The sequence below is a fragment of the Corvus moneduloides genome, chromosome 3 (assembly GCF_009650955.1).
Source record: "Corvus moneduloides isolate bCorMon1 chromosome 3, bCorMon1.pri, whole genome shotgun sequence".
In the NCBI taxonomy this organism is placed as follows: domain Eukaryota; kingdom Metazoa; phylum Chordata; class Aves; order Passeriformes; family Corvidae; genus Corvus; species Corvus moneduloides.
The window spans coordinates 32918290-32936658 of NC_045478.1; the positions used below are offsets into that span (position 1 = coordinate 32918290).

General features: G+C 41.1%; 1 protein-coding gene and 1 long non-coding RNA gene across 4 annotated transcripts in view; one reads left to right on the forward strand and one right to left on the reverse strand.

Annotated features, from left to right (window-relative positions):
* The first annotated feature begins 571 nt into the window (after positions 1 to 571).
* KCNQ5 (potassium voltage-gated channel subfamily Q member 5) overlaps positions 572 to 18369 on the forward strand; it is a 282164-nt gene continuing 264366 nt past the window's right edge. For both annotated transcript variants that reach the window (XM_032104818.1, XM_032104819.1), the window contains exon 1: positions 572 to 970. In XM_032104818.1, the coding sequence (XP_031960709.1) occupies positions 615 to 970 (356 nt within the window). In that variant the 5' untranslated portion in view covers positions 572 to 614. The remainder of the gene's footprint in view (positions 971 to 18369) is intronic.
* LOC116442143 lies at positions 4657 to 16223 on the reverse strand. Of its 2 annotated transcripts, XR_004239415.1 has the most exons (6): positions 16078 to 16223; positions 13492 to 13670; positions 8407 to 8795; positions 7718 to 7859; positions 5731 to 5888; positions 4657 to 4967 (listed from the first exon to the last, which is right to left on the reverse strand). It is a non-coding gene; the product is annotated as an uncharacterized LOC116442143 (long non-coding RNA). The 2 variants fall into 2 exon arrangements; XR_004239416.1 differs by lacking the exon at positions 7718 to 7859.

The window sequence follows — 18369 nt, forward strand, 5'->3', positions numbered from 1 at the left end:
GCGCGCGTAGAACGCGGGCGCCGCGTCCCGCCAGCCGCTCGCCGCCCGCCCCGCCGCGGGCACCGCCGCTGTCTCTGCCGCTCCCGCCCCGGGACACGAAGGCTCCCGGCGGCGCGGCCCCCGCCTGCCCCACCGGCCCGCCTGCCTCGCCGACTTTCTCCGCCGCTCGGAGCGAGAGCAACAGCTTGCCCGGCCCGGCCGGGCCAAACGACGCGGGAGGCAGCGAGGGAGCGGGCGGCGGCAGGCACCACCGAACCGCGGCCTCTCCGCCGGAGCCGCGAGGAGCTGCCCTCCCTCCCTCCGCCCCGTCCCGGGCCGCGGAACCACGCCGGGCGGAGCTGCGGGGACCGGCGGCGGGGCGCCGCCGCCCGGGAGGAGAGCGCGCCCGGGGGGGCGCCCGCTCCCTCGCCGGGGCCCCCGCGAAGCTGCCGCAGGCCGGCCCGCCGCGCCGGGCGCCCAAAGTGGCCCGCGCCCCCGCGCCCCGCGGGCGCCGCCCGGAGACCCTCGGCCCCCGCTGCCTCTTGCGGGCTGCCGCCGCGGGGTGCCTGGCCGCCGCCGCCCGCGCCCTGCTCCGCCGCGGCCCCGGCGCCCGCTCCGGCGCCCGGGGTGATGCCATGCCCCGCAACCACGGCGGCGGGGAGGAGGGCGGCTCCGCGGGGCTCTGGGTGAAGAGCGGCGCGGCAGCGGGCATGAAGGATGTGGAGTCGGGCCGGGGCAGGGCGCTGACGAGCTCGGCGGCCCGCGGCGACGGCCTGCTGCTCCTGGGCACCGGCGGCGCGGCCGCCCCCGCCGGGCTGCGGGAGGGCCGCCGCGGGAAGCACGGCGCCCGCATGAGCCTGCTGGGGAAGCCGCTGTCGTACAGCAGCGGACCGAGCTGCCGCAGGAACGCGAAGTACCGCCGGCTGCAGAACTACCTGTACAACGTGCTGGAGCGGCCCCGCGGATGGGCCTTCGTCTATCACGCCTTCGTGTGAGTACCGACCCGCTCCCCTCTCCTCCCGTCCCGTCCCGTCCTGTCCTGACCCCTCCCGTCCGTTCCACGGGCCGGCGCCCGCACCTGTCCTGAGCAGAGCCCCGCCGCACCGCGCGGCGCGTACCGCCCCTCCTGCCCCTCCGGTCCCCGGGCATCACTCCGTGCCGGGGCACGGGGTGGACAAATACCCCGAGAGTCGCGCTGAAAGTGCCCGAGAGGAGTCAGTCAGCAGAGGTGGGGGAGCCGCTGCCACCTGCGGCGCGTCTCTCCGCGGGCGGCGGAAAATCCCGCGCAGCCCGAGGTGGGAGGTGATGGGGGGAAAACTCGGTTAACCCGGCAGAGAGAACCGGCGGAGAGCATGGCGGGGAGCACATATTCGCTGGTCTCCCGGGCGCCCGAGGCCACCGGCTTGCGCAGGGGGAGACTGTGCGGGGCACCCGCTGATGGCACTCGCCGGCCTCGAGGTTAGACGGAGCGAGGGGTGTCGGCGTCTGCCGGGTCCTCCCCGCGACGGCGGGGCGCAATGGGTACGCCAGCGGTACCCACGGCGCGTGTGCTGCCGAGCGGACACCGAGCGCTACGCGGTTTGAAAAGTTACCGCCGCGGAGCCGCAGCGCTCGGTTCTGCCTCCAGCGTATTTTCCGGGCGCGCCTGGTCCCCGCCTCGCAGGGAGTGCGGGTGACGGCGCCTTCCCACGCGAGTGCTCGCCGCGGGTGCGCGGCGCCTCGGGATGCTGCGCCCCAGCTGCGGCCACCTGCCGCTGGCAGCGCCGGGGCCGCCCGGGGCAGGGCTCAGCGAGCGGCCGCCGCGCTGGCGGCTTCTCCGCCGGTGCCTTCCTCTGCTGCGCTTTTGATCTGAGCAAGTAACGGCTCCTGTCATCCTCATTCTGAAAAAGCCCCTGGTGGAAATATATGTTCCGTATCATCGCTCAGTGGAGAGCGGTACTGTCACCGCGCTGTGAAACTTGTGCTGCTTTAACTTCAAGAGGCTCGCTTGGGACACCTGTGTGAGGGCACCTGTGCCTGTCACTGCTTGCAGTATCCTTGGGGTCAGCCATGTTCCTCAGTTCATTAACAATCCCCTGTTTTTATGGGTTTTGGTAATATTCAGGGGAAAGGCCCTGCTCAAAATCCATTTGGATGGCTGAGCAAAACATGCAATACAGTCTGGCAAGGAGTTGTGATAATGGATCATATTTATAGGTGAAAACGTTTAACAATTACAGAGGAAGGAAATAAGGCATTACTGTATTGGGGATATAATACCAGGTATTGCTACGTCTGACTACAGGCAATACATCATAAATGAACCAGAATATTTAACTGATATGCTGTAAGTAACTGTATTTGTTCCATGATAGTCGTGTAAATCATCCTAAAGGTTGCAGCATCTTAGCTAAAAAAGCGACGGTTCCCTAAAAGCTGTTTGTCAGCATAAAGAATGCTCCTCTCCCAGCAGTAGGGGAACCACCAAATCTTACTTTAATAGCAGCTGTTGTAAGTAAAAAGGTGCCAAAACATGGCAGTCTGATTAATAAGATACTTTGTGGATAGATTCATTTAGTAGATGACAATTGCTATAGATAGAAAGCAGTAGAAATACACTTAATGTCATATATTATTCAGTAAAAGGATTTTTGTCCACTCAGAGAATCTTTCCATTCTTTCTGTTTTACTCTGAAAATCAACTCTTACACTCGAAATTTTCTTCTTGGAGGGCATTTATTTGGTACATTTTACTGTCTGGGTTCTTACTGGGTTGTTATCCTGTGGCCTAGATGGATGTAAATTAGTGTTGTGACAATCATCAAAATATGTACTAGGAATGTATTTTACTGCAGTGCCTGAAGTTGCCATACAAAATCTGCAAATTATAGTTTTGTACCTTTTTGTTTGAGTTCATGATAGAAATCTTTAAAACCAGAAAAGTTCAAGTTGGAAATACAGGTGGCAAGTTTAAACCTTAAAAAAAAAAAAAAAAAAGCAGTAAATTTCCAAACGGAGTGGAGTCATGACACAGCAGCGCTGTAAACAAGGAAGATTGCCAGCTGCGTTTAGATAATTGCCTGCATAGAAAGAGTGCCAGTTTTAATTTTTAATTGCAAATGGCAATTTTGGCAGATGTAATGTGAACATTACATCTTTTATCTGAACAGATCTGTGGGAAAGAGCTTGAAACATTACTGTAGTATAAGACACCTAGTAATAATATTACCTTTATGTATCTGACACTGATACAGTGTTTAAGGTGCATTTGAAGTTCCATTGGATTTCAGTTTGACAGCCACCCTTATTGCCAGTCTACAAATTATTTTGATGTATTTATATAATTCTGATTTAATCACAGCCAGATAATAAGATAATATTTATGGTGTTTCAGGCTCATTTTTTTCCAGCCACCTGATCAAATATAGTTGCATCTTGGAAAACAGGCTTTCTTACAGAATTAAAAACCAAAACATAATAAAAAAGCCTCAACTATTTGAAAAAAAAGTATTGAGACAAGTAGTATAGAGTGGCAAAGATATTACAAAGTACATGGACGTGATGTCTGCTTTTACCACTGCTAAGATATTCTTGACTGCAGTGGAGCCCGTTATAGCTCTGTACTATTTCTGTTACAGGAAAGGGCTATCTGGGGTGAGACCTTTTTGAGTAGCTCATTGGTCTCCTGAAACCTCACTCTGATATGCAGGTTGAAGTAATGCAAGGGTGGTTACAGACTTTTGGTTTAAAGGCTTTGATCTAGCGGTTTGTTAAATTTGCGTGATTGTTTTTTAAATAGGATCTAGGGACTTGAAAATGTGTTACAAATAAGAAATCATTCCTGCAGTGATATTTTCATTTACCATTTCCATAGGGGAAAACACTTTAGACCTGAGAAGTATGCCCAGTTAACTCTTGTTTTTTCTTTTTGCCCTTTCAAATAAGAAGAAAATAGGCCACCTAAGGAATGAGTGTTGTGACCGACATTCAGAAGTCAATCGATCAGTTTATTTGTAAATACAAACTAGCCAAATTCTAGAAAAGACTGCTATTCTGCAAACTTCTGCAACTAGGGGAAGAAGTTACTCTTGAGCAAAGGCCTTTGATTTCAGTAAAGTTGTGCTGGGGAGCAAAGCCATAAATTATGTGTGTCTTGACTCCTTTTTTGTGCACCTCAGTAGTTCTTTACTTGGAAAGCCTTATTAAAATTCAAGATCTTTCCTGCAAGTTTTTGAAAACCTTCTTTTCAGATACCACAGTTTCCTGTTCTTAATCATTCAGGGGCACCAAAATATGAACACTTATAAAATCAGAAAAGAGCATTCATACCATTTGTGTGTAATGAGTCAGTAACTTAAACTGCTAGTAAAATATTTATGCCACACCGCATCACCTACACATGGAGCCATGTGCATATTTAACACGTGTGCTTGCATTAAAAGGCTGTGATATTGTGACTGTTCAAAAGCATTGTCTTGGGAAGTCATAGGATTTCTTTCTGGTTTTGATGTTGCAGTTTATTATGGCTTGTTTGGTGTGATAAAAATGTATAGCCATTGCCTTAGAATGATCAAAGGGGAATTCCAGATTTGTTGTAAATTTAATTCTGGGTTTCATCTTCAGTTATCATAAGGACTTTGTATTATTTTTGTTCTTAACTGACATTCTGAAAATGAGATGGCATGAGATGTTCAGAAATAAAATACTCCTCTTTGATACTGTTTATACTGGTAGGATATAATTAGTTGCATAAGTTTCCTAATTTAACGTGCTGGATTTATTTCAGGAATAATAAAGTTTCTGTTTCTTACTGACTTCTTTGTAATATATTCCATGCAGAAGTCTTTAACATTTGTTGTGGGGATGTCCTTCTCTTTACAAAGCTACCAGCTTTTGCTCTGGAAGTTTCTGAATCCCAAATCAATCACACATCTGGATGTGTGCACAAGGATGGCAGCATTTTGCATGACCTGTATTGATAGGTCTTCATGGGCATCCTGCATTGGTCACTGCAGAAGATAAGAGACAGTGTTAGTTGAATTGCAAGAGCCTGTATGATGTTATTCGTGTCTTTTGCGTTATTGATGGAAGAAGACTGAAAAATTATTTCTGGAAAAAATCTAATGATGGCATCAAAGATTTAACTAGCTATTTTAGCCTTCCAGATCTGCCAGAAAGGATACAGCTTAGTAATGATCAGAATGGCTTTTGAACAGCAGGTCTTTGCATGTGAGCTAACAGAGCTGCATCACACCGTGCCCTTGGTATAATTATGGAGGTTCTGTATTCTGATTAGGAAACCAATAACGTGCAACAGCCGAAGGACTTGCTTTTTTTCATACTATTGAAAGTAGGAGAAATGATTTTATATCTTTCTTTTTTCCATCTTATGGCATCTAATGAACCAATTCCAGGTGCTCTATCGGTAGGTCTTCAGCTTTCATCTTTTCAAGCACCATTTAAGAGTCAGGATCTTGTGCTGTTAGGGTAACAACATATTTCTATATGTTTATAAAAACAAATAATAGCATGATATTTACAAATTAAAAAATAATAAGGTTGACAACATGAATATGTAGCAAATAAAATCTTATTAGGTACTGAAGAGGTAAAAATTTAAATCTCTTTAGCTGTAGCACCCAAACTTTAGTAGGCATTTTCTTTCAGGGACGATGAGTGATAGTAGATGTTTAGATGCACTTCAGTATAAATCTGCAGTGATTTGTTGCATTTGAAGCAGTCTCTGATTCTATACATGTGCATATTTCTCACCTACATGTTGTTTTGGAGGAACCTTAGGAAGTTACCCAGTCCAGCTTGGAGATACACTCTTCCCAGTTGTGTGAGACAGCTTTGTCTAAATGTCTTAAATTTCACTGGATGGAGGTCCCACCACCTTGCTGAGTAAGCTGCAGATCTGCAACACCTGTCTGTTGAAAAAAGAGGAGGTTTGACATGGGGAGAGAAGAATGGAAGTGCCACCCTGAACCTCCCAAGTGGCAGTTTATGATCATTGTTCCTTTATATATGTTCTGTCACTGCTGAGAAGATTTTTGCTTCTTTATCACTGTGATTTCTGTTCAAGTAGATTCAGGCTGCTGCTATGACACCTGTTAAATCACCCTTCTGTCAGACCAAACATGCTCAGCTCCATCAACTGCTCCAAGACAAAAGCGCCTGAGTGTCTTGGTTGCTCTCCAGCATCTCCTTTGTCCTCTGCACACTGTTGACTGTAGCTTAATTAAGTTTCCTGAATTGGATGAAAGTACAATTGAACTAATATTTTGCAATAATTTCAAATAATTTGTAGCATCAAATGGAATACCAATGATTATTCAATTAATAATAGTGATTTCCCTATTCATAAGAATAAGCATAATTAATATACTTAACAATACTCATAAAAATGCAGTAAATTTTTCTTAATTGTTTCAGTGGAAAGGAAAAGCACATGGTTTGTTACTTTATTAATCTTCTTTTTATGGAGAAAATATATAGAAGGAAAACCTTTTATTCCTAGACAATGTGAACTGCTGACAGTGCAAATAAATCTCACTGTGGTAAGGTAGTTATTTCTTACTAATTCAAAGGTAAAACTTATTTGTCAAGTGTTTAATGTTCTTACATGGCTCATATTTTCATTAACATAAGTGGTGAAAATTAATGAAATCTGCAACTGATTTTAATTGAAGCAAAAGTGCATCTTCTGCTCTCAGGTAGAAAAGATGGAGTAGAAAGCATGAATAACACTATCTAACAAAAAGTCTTTAGCACGTATACATAGTAGACATAATTTACTATGTTATTCCTAATGAGGCAGATGTTTATTTCACAATAAATGTTGCTTTTTCCCATTAACATTAACACCCAAACCATTTCCAAAACCATTAACATGATACAGCATGCATTCTTGGATTTTTTAATTAATGCTGGTGCATTGAGAGTCCCTTGTAAATGTGTTGAACAAAATATACTGAGTTTGGGGAAAATCACAATTTTTTTTTCTCCTTGTTTTCTCTGTGAGATTTTTTGTTTCTTTTTGTAAGTTGGTTTTACAGATTTCCTGTAAGAGAGCAGATGTAGATTACCCAAGGGATTGCCACCACAGGTCAGTTAAGGTAGAAAATTCATGAACTGTACAGTTTATTAATTGCGAAATAATTTTAAGGAGTTGCCCTTTCATGTGCAAAACCCCCCTTCCTTTAAAGATATTAATTAAAAGTTCAAAGGCTGTCTTATAGGTCAGCTGCACCTAATCAAGAAATATTTTCAATTTTCTGTTGAGCATTAGATTTACCTTGTGAGAGCTATCTGAGTTGCAGTGTAATTGCGTTACAGGAAGCTCAGCAAAACGTTCATCATTTGGGGCACTGAAGTGTAGTCTCAGACAGTGTCTTCTGCTTGAAAGACTATGTGATTATTTCTTAATATATACAGACTGGTCCAGTGATTCAGAGGTGGACACAGTCCTCCAGCCAGACGTATCTGAAATTTTCTGTTTGGACTTCATCCAAGAAAATCTTCAAACATAAATGTGTGTGTTTTCCTCAACAGAGATGGACATAAATATGTCTCTAAGCATTTTCTTGAAGAGTGAATAATTTTCAAAGGCATGAAGTACCTGCAGCTTCCTTTCATTATTCTATTGTGCATTCAATGGGTAATTCACTTTTTTCTTCCCACTTGTATAGAATGAAGTTTAACAAATGAATCATGCCCTTAAACTGATTAGAAATAATGAAGAAAGGAAATTCAGTACCTGCCCACGTCTTGATTAATGCAATATATTCCTGTTTGTCTTGGCTTCCTTCTTGCTTTGAGACTCCATAGTTTGATCAAGAAAACGTATTAATTCCTTTTGAGACTTCTGTAGCTTTTAAATTCTTTTATTGTAGTCATACCTGATATCATATGAAAGAACAGACCGGTGCCAGGAGTCAAATATGACCAAACCAAGAGAATAAAATCTTTATGCTTTGAGAAAAAAATTCTAGCGAACACATTCAGATACGTCCTATTTCACTTGTGTCATAGATTAGAACACTTGCACACGCTCTTGAGGTCATTCAGTCAGAAATAGCATCTAACTTCTCCTAGGGCATTAAATTTAATTGCTTTACGTGGCCTAAGCTCATCCATAACTGTGGTATCTGAGAATTACCCATTAGAAGTAAATGCACGAATCTTTCCCTTCGAAGCTCTTGTGACAGGAGTGCACTTAAACTTAAAATTTACTGCTGGGGCCTTTCTGAATATGCCTAAGAGTCCTGACACACTTGAGAGGGTCTTTTGTGAGAAAATGAAGATAAAAAATTGTTTTGGATGCATTTTTGTAGGTAGTGGGGATGGAGGACCATGATCCTTGGCAGTGAGTTTGAAAATGTGGGTCATTCTCTCTGTGAGAAAAGTCTGTATCAGTAAGTGTGTCTTTTTAAGGGTGAAACTCACCTGTCATAGGAGAAATAACAAGTGATGGCTCAGTGGAAGCTGGCATGATGAGGCTGGCGTGATATCCACACTACTGCGAGGCTGGTAAGCAGGTGATGTCCTCTTCCCATCAGGTGGCCCAGCGCTGGAGAAGAGGACTTACCATGTTTCCAGAAAATCACACAACAAATTCATCAACTTGAAAATCCCTTTTACATCTGAGAAGGTTTTGCTGACTGAGGTCAGAAGAAGTCTCTAAATTCATTAGGAGGAAAGAAGTCTCTTTTTCTGTTTACATCTCTCTGCAGTTGATACTTATCTGTAGAGTCAGGTTTATTCACATGCACCAGAAGAATCATTGCCACAGGAAGGAGCACAGTCTTGCTCTTTGCAGCCCTGCGCAGAAGGATCTGTATAGATGGCAGGAAATGTAAAGCTGTGTGTGAACGAGCTACTTGCTGGTATCTGTGCAACAGGGAGGGAGGAAGGAAGAGCCTGTGCTGGTAGGGGGAGGGTTTTTCTTAGACCTGTTCCTCAGACCCTCCTGAATGTAGTTATGAGAATTTAGAAGCATAGAATCATAGAATCATTTAGGTTGGAAAAGGCATTTGAGATCATAGAGTCCAACCGTAAATCTAACGCTGCGAAATCCACCACAAAACTGTGTCCCTGAGTTCAATATCTACCGCAGGTCTTTTAAATACCTCTAGGCATGGGAACTCAACAGCTTCCCTGAGCAGCCTATTCCAATGCTTGGCAATCCTTTCTGTGAAGAAATTTTTTCCTAATATCCAATCTAAATCTCTCCTGGCACATCTTGAAGCCACTTCCTCTTGTCCTATTGCTTGTTACCTGGAAGAAGAGACCAACCCCACCTCGCTTCAACATCTTTTTCTCATGCCTTTGGCCACAGCTGCTAGTTTTCACTAGATATGTTAATAAAATGTTGCTTCCTCGAGGAGGTTCCATTACACTTCATGTGCAGCTATGGTTAGTTGCAGTATGCATGCTCTCAAGTGATTTATTTAGCTTCTAGTTGTTGAATCTCTGCATGTTTCTGTCTTTGATATGTCCCAACTGCATTTTCAGACTGAAGATAAAGCAGAATTTAGAATAAAAGACGAACAGCTTTGCTAATGTCTGGGGGTGTTGTAAATTTTTATATAATACAATTTGCTCAAGCAGATATATTTCTTTCCCCTTAAGCTTAGAAACAAGAGATTTCATTTGTTTGATGGTTGGAGATACTGTCTGGAAGGGAGTTATCTTTCCTCAGAGTTATACTGACTGCTGACTGAACCTGTGGTTTGTCTTTGCAAATGATCTGTTTGCTGGGTGGGGTATTGGAGTTGAGAGGTTATTGTTGGCTATGATGAGACAGATGATGGTCCTGAATTACAAATACTCTTTGGAAGGAATTTTGATTTTCATCCTGAAAATGCTTGTAGCCATACTTTTTAGTGGTTTTATTAATAGATTTAGGCATTTACAGGGTAATTACTAGAAACCATCAAACTGAGCATTGATAAAAGCTCTGTCAGGAATTCAGGAATGATGGCAAAAACTCATCTGAATTAGAGAGACTTTATAAAGCTTCTGAAGTTATACTTGAGAAATTCTTCTGTGGAGAGAGGAAGGCCTAATCTGAAATCAATTCTCCTACATTATATGTGGGCAGTCTGCATGAGATTTTGCTGTTTGGAGATATTACATGGGGAGAGTTATGGTGAGACCATTTGTGGCATTGCAGAGGCAGAAGTTATCTAGGTGGGAACACAATCATTGAGAGGAAGGAGAATTTATGAATGTCTACTTGGCTGTAACTGCTTGACTGATACTATATATTACTTTCAGATTAGAAATGTGTTGTCTTCCATTAATAATATGTTTTTAATATTTTTCCCCCTTTTCACCTGTGTTCTGTAGAGAGAAAGCTGAAGCAATAGTATGAGTGAACTTACTGGATTTATATGTAAAGAAAACATGGTATTGACCTTTACATTTTTCTTCCATCGAGGTCTCAACCCTGTATGCAGATCTGAGGAAATAATCAGTAATATCAGAACACAGAAGTTTGTTCACTACCTGATTGTGTTCCTGATTGCTTTTCCTTTGGTAAATATTCATTTAAATCTTGCTGAAGCTGAGCCTCAGCTAGTTTATTCCCATTTGGGTCCAGTCTTTGCTGGAGCTTAGGTAACTTTTTAGCTGCTCTTACAGGTCATTTTAGGGGAAGGGCTGCAGCTGGACACCAAGATGCAGTCCAATGTCTGACCTCCAGCATGGCTACATCTGCACTTGGAGGAAAACCTGGGGAGATGCATCTGAAATACCCTCCAGTATTCAGAAAGTTGGTGAGAAACACAGTCCTCAGGGACTTTTTTCTGCAGAAAGGGATTCAGTCATTCTTACTCTTGCCCAGGGAATTTGTCCTTGAAACCGTTACTGAGTTAATAATATTCATGAAATTTAAAAGACATCTAAAAATATAATAATATTAGATTAAATGTTGTTATTGCTGCTGTTCATGAATGGGAAAGCTGGAGCTGAGGTAACTGTACCAAACTGAGCACAATACCAGACCAGTAAGTGTCAGAAGAGAAGTATTTACTTGGAGAAATCCTTTGTATGATTTTGCTCTCCAGGATTTTTTCATATGCGCATATCTGTAAATTATCTCACCACAATGAAAGCTCATGGCATTTTTTTTGGCTTGCCTTTATCATCAGCTATAGGAGGTAAATAATAAATAATATAATGGATAGTGACGGAAAACTCAGATATGTTAAGATAAAACAGCGACATTTCAGATATGATCTGTATCTGGAAGATAAAATTTAATAGCAGAGTGCTCAGTTATTTAAGAAATATGATTTTATGAAATTTTGATTGTGTTCTTCAGGCTTATTAATCCATGAGAAAATTGTATTCTTCTCTGTCTTAAGTATAAAAGAGCTAAATCTCTATGAAGTAAGACTTAAATGAAAACGATCCTGGCTGAAAATGTGAACAGATGTAAAGATTTTGAAGTAATTTACAGAAGAGTCAGTCAAGAGATCTGAAGTGTATTTTGGTTTTGGAAACGGGATCAGTATATTAGAGAGGCCCATTCATCTCCCAGTCTATGTTTAGCATCCTGCAGTGAACCAGTGACTGCCTTCATCCCAGTCCAGCGTGTATCACAGTCTTGTCTTATGACCCCACAGGGTATCTGCTGTAGTCAGTATTTTGAGATGGCTCAGTAATAAAATTCTGTCTTTCGGCCTTGTCTTTAAACGTGAGGCATGCTGTAATGGATATGTGACCTTGGCAGGTTATGCTGTTCCAAGTATGGATCTATGGATTAATTTCGAACTGAGGGCTGCCTTCCCTACCTCTAGAGGGTGTGCAGGTGGCGGCAAAAAATCACTACACATGCAGTTCATAGTGCTTTGTGGCAGAAGAATAGAATTGTTATCTTGCAGTCTAGCCCTGGGGATTGCTGGTTACAAGTTCTAAAAACTCATTAGCATGTTAACTTGATTAAAAACAGTAATTAATGAAGAACTCTGGAAAAAGGTTAGAACACCCTGTGAAAATCATGGCACATAGAGGTACAGTTCTGACGGATGTCGTTTACTGATCTGCAAATTTTTTTCAAGTAACGAATGCAGAGTATAGAAGTTCATGATTAAATAATCCAGGTATTTAAATAATCCTGCATTTTTCTAAATCACTGCAGACAACAGTTGTCACTGTCTTTTATTCAGGATGGTAACCCAGACATCATTGTTGAGATGGACCTTTATAATTGCTAACATGATTTCTGTCTACCTAATATCTCAAAGGTATGACCTATCTGTCACCACAGCTCCAATTATTGTGCAAACTCTTAATATTTCAGTTCTTGCAACCTCCTTCTGTCTGGACTTAGCAGTATGCTGTGTGCTCATCCCTGTGGCTGTAAAACCCCTGCTCCTCAGCAGCTCCTCTTACTGCTCCCCCCTTGCCTAGGGAGGAAGTTATTTCTCTTCACTTTGAATAGCTGTAAAAAGTATCTGGCTAGTTAATTTCTAAAATTACATTTATAAGTGAATAACAAAACCAGGCAATCAGCTTTGCATGTTTCATTAAGTGGAAGGAAACAACAAATGGAACTGTTCCTTTTTGCTGGGTCTGACAGCCTCAGCAGCATATGCTAGAACCGCTTCTCATACACCAATAAACTATTTGACAGCAGTAGACTAACATGAGTGCGTTTCTAACTTACTGCAGCTAAACCTAACTTCAGTAAACCTGTAACTAAACCTATGATGTGTTTTTTTCCAGTCACTTTTTGAAAGTGTCATATATTTTGGCAAATGCTGAACTGTTGCATGAGCTGGGAATTTCATTGTTTAACAATTTTATGAAGATTAATTATCACATGGTCGATGAGAGTCTCCTTCTTGCGTTATTTCTTTTTGTCTGAAGGTGCCGAGTTAGAGAAATGGATGACTGGTGGAAGAACAAGCAGAATGGCAACACAGCTTTTCGGCATGTGGCAGGGAAACTAGGATGCAGATGACTTAATAGTGCTAAACATACACCTAGTTTTACAATTTTCTCTGAGGCTGGGAGCTAAAAAAGCTGCCCAATTAAGTTGCTAATAAAGACTGGTAAGAATAAAGGGAAAACATCAGTGGGGTACCATGGAAGAACATACTGAAATCAGTCTCATGGGCTCTTTGAAACAGGTTGATGTCAAAATCCTAGGGCTTGACAATCTTTGAGGAAGGTACACATGAACTGGAATAGTTGTTCATTTTCAGGTGTGTTTTTAGGAAGCTGCATCTCCCAAAACACGCTTCTACATCTGTACACTTTTGCAATCTCTAGTATGGAACAAGGATGAACCTAATGCCCTTGAGATAGTTTCATTAATTGCAAGTGATCATAGTGCTGTGATAGCATCACTTGGTCTTTTGGGACATTCTACCAAACCTCTAAAACTGTGTATAGGTTTTGTGCAAATTCTTCAAAACCAGGAATGAAAAAGAGTATTTCTGCTCATGACCCTGGATGAAACAGCAATCCAGATCTTTGCAACTAAATGTCTTAAATACTTTTTCTATCTTACAAACTGACCTGTGGATGACAGGTGTTTAAAATTGGTTTACATCAAGGTAGGTAGGTGTCCAGATAGGCTGAGTCCACTGTGCTTGCTGTTTCAGTTCTGCATTGAATCATTCAGTACACTGTGTTTATTAAATCAAACCTTTGTCTTCCCCAAAGACATAGCAAATAACACTGCCAGCTCTTGTATCCTGAGGGGAAAAAAGAAAACCAAAATCACAAAAAACCCTGCCAAAAAAGCCCCCAAAAACCCCCCCAAACCCAAAACAAACAAACCAAAAAAAACTCCACAAAAACCAACAAAACCCATTGGAATTTTTTTTTTCTTTTCTTCATGTGGAGAGTCATGTCAAGCTTTTGAGTCTGAAGTGTTTCTAAATTCTTTTTCCAATGGAAAGGTGAAAAAATTATTATTTTTCTTCTTTGAGTATATAGGTGTTTTCTAATTATACCACTGTCTTGGGGTGACTTTATGATGTGTATCCCATATCGCTGCCCTATGCCCAGAAATTAAGATGTAAGACTTCAATTTGAGTGGCTTTGTAGCTACTCTGCCAGTAAATTTTTTCTTCTTTTGCTTGTGCCCAGTTGGTTTCCTAAGGGACTAATGATCTTTTCTTACCTCTGTGCTCTCTGATTGTCAAGTTTTCCCTCAGAGCATGAAGGAACTGGAACCTAAAGGCTTACTAATGGTCACCCTTGTAAGAGGACCCCGTGGACATTGCTGAGGGTGAAAAGAGCACAGCTTTCAGCACCGTGGTTTATTTCCTTTGAAGTTTCAGCACCATCCTGGCATTTACCTCACACTGGTTTGGCTTTCAGAAAACTCTCTGATGCATTCAAGCATGTAGATATTTATAAATATATATATGTATATATAAAAGCACTGACGTACACTGCTGCCTCCATTAATAAAAGCAGTGAACATGATTTATATTTTGTTGAGTCAAACACTAGTACTTTTTGATAAAGAAGTCTTTAGCAGGTACAAACAGCAGGCCAAATCCTAAAGCTGTTTACTAGCCGTTAATTCCAGGCTCAATCCAGAAGCTCTTACTCAAGCAAAATGGCTGTCAAGTAATAGGATGCTTTATCTTATTATCCTTGAATTTTGTAAGAGTGGTGTGTGATTTTTTTTTTTAATTGTGCAGGTTTCTGTAAACCCCTCATCATTGGTATTGTGCAGTCTCATGAGTGACTGCTTGTGCAGTGTGAACTGTGGTGTATTGTATGGTAAATCCCCGTCAGCTGCAATGTATCACAGTACGCTGTAGACAATGTTTTTACATTTTTGCTTTAATTATTTGCAATGAGTAAGAGAGACTAAAAGTAGCAAAATACTTTGACTTGAAAAGTAACCATTGAAATACTGCTGCAAAAGTAACCATAGAGTTTGGAAAATTATATGGTACAAAATAACCTATTTTCCTACATACGGTTTTATTCATTTCTGAAAATGATTGTTCTTTTGCAGGCATGGAGATCTGGATATGTTTCCAATGTAAAATGAATAGGAAATATGACAATTGTTCAAATAGCTCTCAAATGTATTTTAGTTTAAGAGCTGATTGTATATTATGTTTGCAGCCTTTGTGCAAAGCAGTGTTTAACAGCAGAGTTTGTTCCATAATGAACATAGATGAAGACTGTTCTTTATATTATCAATCTAAAAACCTGCATGTATTAATATAATGCTGCTGATGTTAAGTTGCCCCATTGCTTGGAATTTATTGCCACATTGCTTGACACGTAGCTGTCAACTAAAAGAACTCCTTGCAACTCCAACTTAAGACTTATCACTTCCCATTTAGAAAATGACCTTACAAGTTAGTCAAATGACTGGACTGCTATGGAACAGCAGCTGTTAGTGGAAAGTTCTCAAAATTGGCATGGATCACTTACTGGTCTCTCCTTTAATTGCTGATATCATTGCCTGTGTACGCAGTGGTTATCAATGACTGTAATTGCTTTATAGTTCTCAGACCATTCTCTAATGATTATGATTAATTTTTAGCTTTTAAATTGAAAATATCTGAGGATTAATCTACTGGTTTGTTTTGTGCATATTTTAGCAATTTTGTGTAAATTGCTAATTATTAACGACACCCTTGAGGCATGAAAATAAATACTGTAATATTCTCATGTTGAAATATATTTTCTTTTGAAAGCTCTGGGATCATATTTGGCCCAGTTGATTTACATAACTTGCCTGCATAGTACTGTGAAAGAGTAAAATAAACCAGCTCAGCTGCACCTGCTGTCTTCAAGATGTTTCTGAGTGAACAGTCCCAGACAAGCAGGGGGTTTTTGTGGTCATCTCTTTGACCCGTTGCCCACCTGCCCTGAACCACTGCAAAATACAGTGTCTGAGCTCATAATTTTAGCTTAAGATAAATGACAAATTCTCAGCATGAGCTGCTGCTTAAGTCTGGTTTTTGTACCAGTTCTCTGTTTGTCATTAAAGAAATTAGATCTGTCTGGAAGATTGTCTACAGAGAGGTATGATCATCAAATGAAAACCCTTTGCATTTATAAAGGTTTAAAAAGGTGATTGTTAACAGCTGGTAATTAAAGATATCACTGCTTTAGTGCACTTACCCTCATTTGATGTTTAGTCCTGTTCTGTAATATTCAGTGTGGAGTAGTCGGTTGTGTGACTCAAGTTGTGTAAAGTCACAGTTGTGAAAATACTCTCAGCGTAACTGGGTGCAAATATACTTTGAACCTGCTTCCTGTTGAGGAGCTCTTCCTTGCAGTGTGGTGTATGCTAGTACGTTACAACTTGCAACTTGCAGTGTTTTATTGCTTAATTTAAGCATAGTTTGCATTTCTTATGGTTTGATTGGTTGGCAAGGCATGCAGAAATTCTGAGTCAGATGCACCTATTTCTGGATGCCCAATATAATTAGGTGCAGCCCTGAAGCAACATGTTTTGTATAACTTTCCAGGCACACAAAATGCAGAAATATAAGGGAGGGTTTAAAAATTGTTTGGAAAAAAAATTAATGCCATTTAAGTTTGAATTATGATTGTATTTGTTCTGATGAACTTCATAATTATGTGATTCTGCTGCTTTTTTTTTTTCTTCCCGTTTTCTTTCTGTATTGTTTTTCTTTGTTTTAGTAATTATAACTTTGATACTTATGAAATATACCAGATGAACATTCCTGGAAATGTCAGTGTCCTGCATAACCTTGGAGCAGTTATATAGAAACAGCATGGTCATTAAATTCCACAAATTTCTATTTTCTGTGGCCTTGTCCTGGGACATTGCTGTTGAAAGTGAGTTTTGTTTCTGTAGCTTGTGTAGTCTCGTTTGCATGACCAGCCTGCTAGAAAGTGTGTTGATTAGTGGTACTGCAGTTGGGTGCATGGTGCTGATTGAAAACAGGAGCTTCTTCCAGGAATTATTCACTGCTGCTAATTTTTGGCTCCTAAAAATTGGGTTTGAGTGTGTCGCTAGGAGAGAAAAGCAGTTTGGCTGTAATTGTCTTACTAAAATGGAAGAGTATCCAAAAAAGGTTTCTGTACATTTGAAGACTAAGATTCTATTGAATTTTTAACTGCATCAATCATGATTAAGTGCTTAATTGCTTGCATGTAAATAACAGAGAAAAATCTGCATGGGTAGTAATTTAGGGAGAAATTAAGTGCCACAGTGTGTAGTATTGGTTTCCTTGAAATACGAGAAATCTATCAATTCCCAGAGCACAAAATCACATTCATCCATTTATTGAAAATACTGCCTCCTAAGAGGAGTGTGTAGAATTTAAAGGCATAGGGGAAAAAAATCAATTTATTATGCATTTTTTTAAAGAAACCCAGAATCTAGTTTTAGTCTTCTTTAGATTTGTTTTTTGAGGTCTGCCCCAGTTTTCTTGGCTTCATTTGAGAGATGGTGTCCCACATCACCTACCCTTGGCTGAGTGCAGGCGTGGTTTCCTCTGAGTGGTACCAGTAAATGTGGCTGTGCGTGAAACCAGGCTTGCTTTTTGGTGCTCGTAGGCTGCTGGCCTGCTGGTGTTCTGGTAGTCACTTCAAATCTGGGTAGTCAGTCTAGTCTGAAGTGATGTGACTGCTAGGTTTGGTACACTGTGTTTTCACAGTTATGGTTAGTTAGGCTTTTTCCTTTTTGTCCATCTTCATTTATTTATTTTTTTTTTAATAGAGGTGTTTTGAGTCTTGTTTATTTCCCTTACTAAAAATCGTTCACATGTGATTTTTTTCTGTAAAACCTTTTATTAAAATTAAAAAGATTCCATTTAATATATACATATTGCAACATTTTTTAAATAGTTGACTAGATTATTCAATTTATTTTATTTAAAATATATTTTATAGTCCAATTAAGTAGGTAATAATAGGAAATGCATTCCTTAAAATTCCAGTAAATAATATAGACAACATCTTGAATTTCCAATAGAAGAAAAATGAAGTGACATTGGAGACACAGAGAGTAAAAAAATAAAGCCAAAGCTGAAATTTGGGGAAATTGCTGGGGTATTGTTTAGTTTATTTTTAAAAATTCGGGTGATAATTTTTATAAAAATATCATTCTAAAACCCATGCACCGTAGTTTTAAAAAACTAATATTGGCGTGAATGAACATTTATCCCTTGCTCTGTAGCTTTCAAAACTTTGACATTTCTTTCATGCTTTAAGCTTTCCCTTCCCTTCTGTGATGTTTTCTTTTTGACCCAGCAGCCATGCAGTGGATAGGTGCTCCAGTGCACTGTGAGCACGTTTAGCTGTCTTTTAATGTGTATGCTGGGTTATTCCTCATGCTAAATGCGTACAGAAGCACCATCAAGTGAATCAGTTCCAACAAATTGCAGACCCACCTTTAGGTGGACTCTAGAGCTTTTGTACATAAGTATATATGTATTTGTG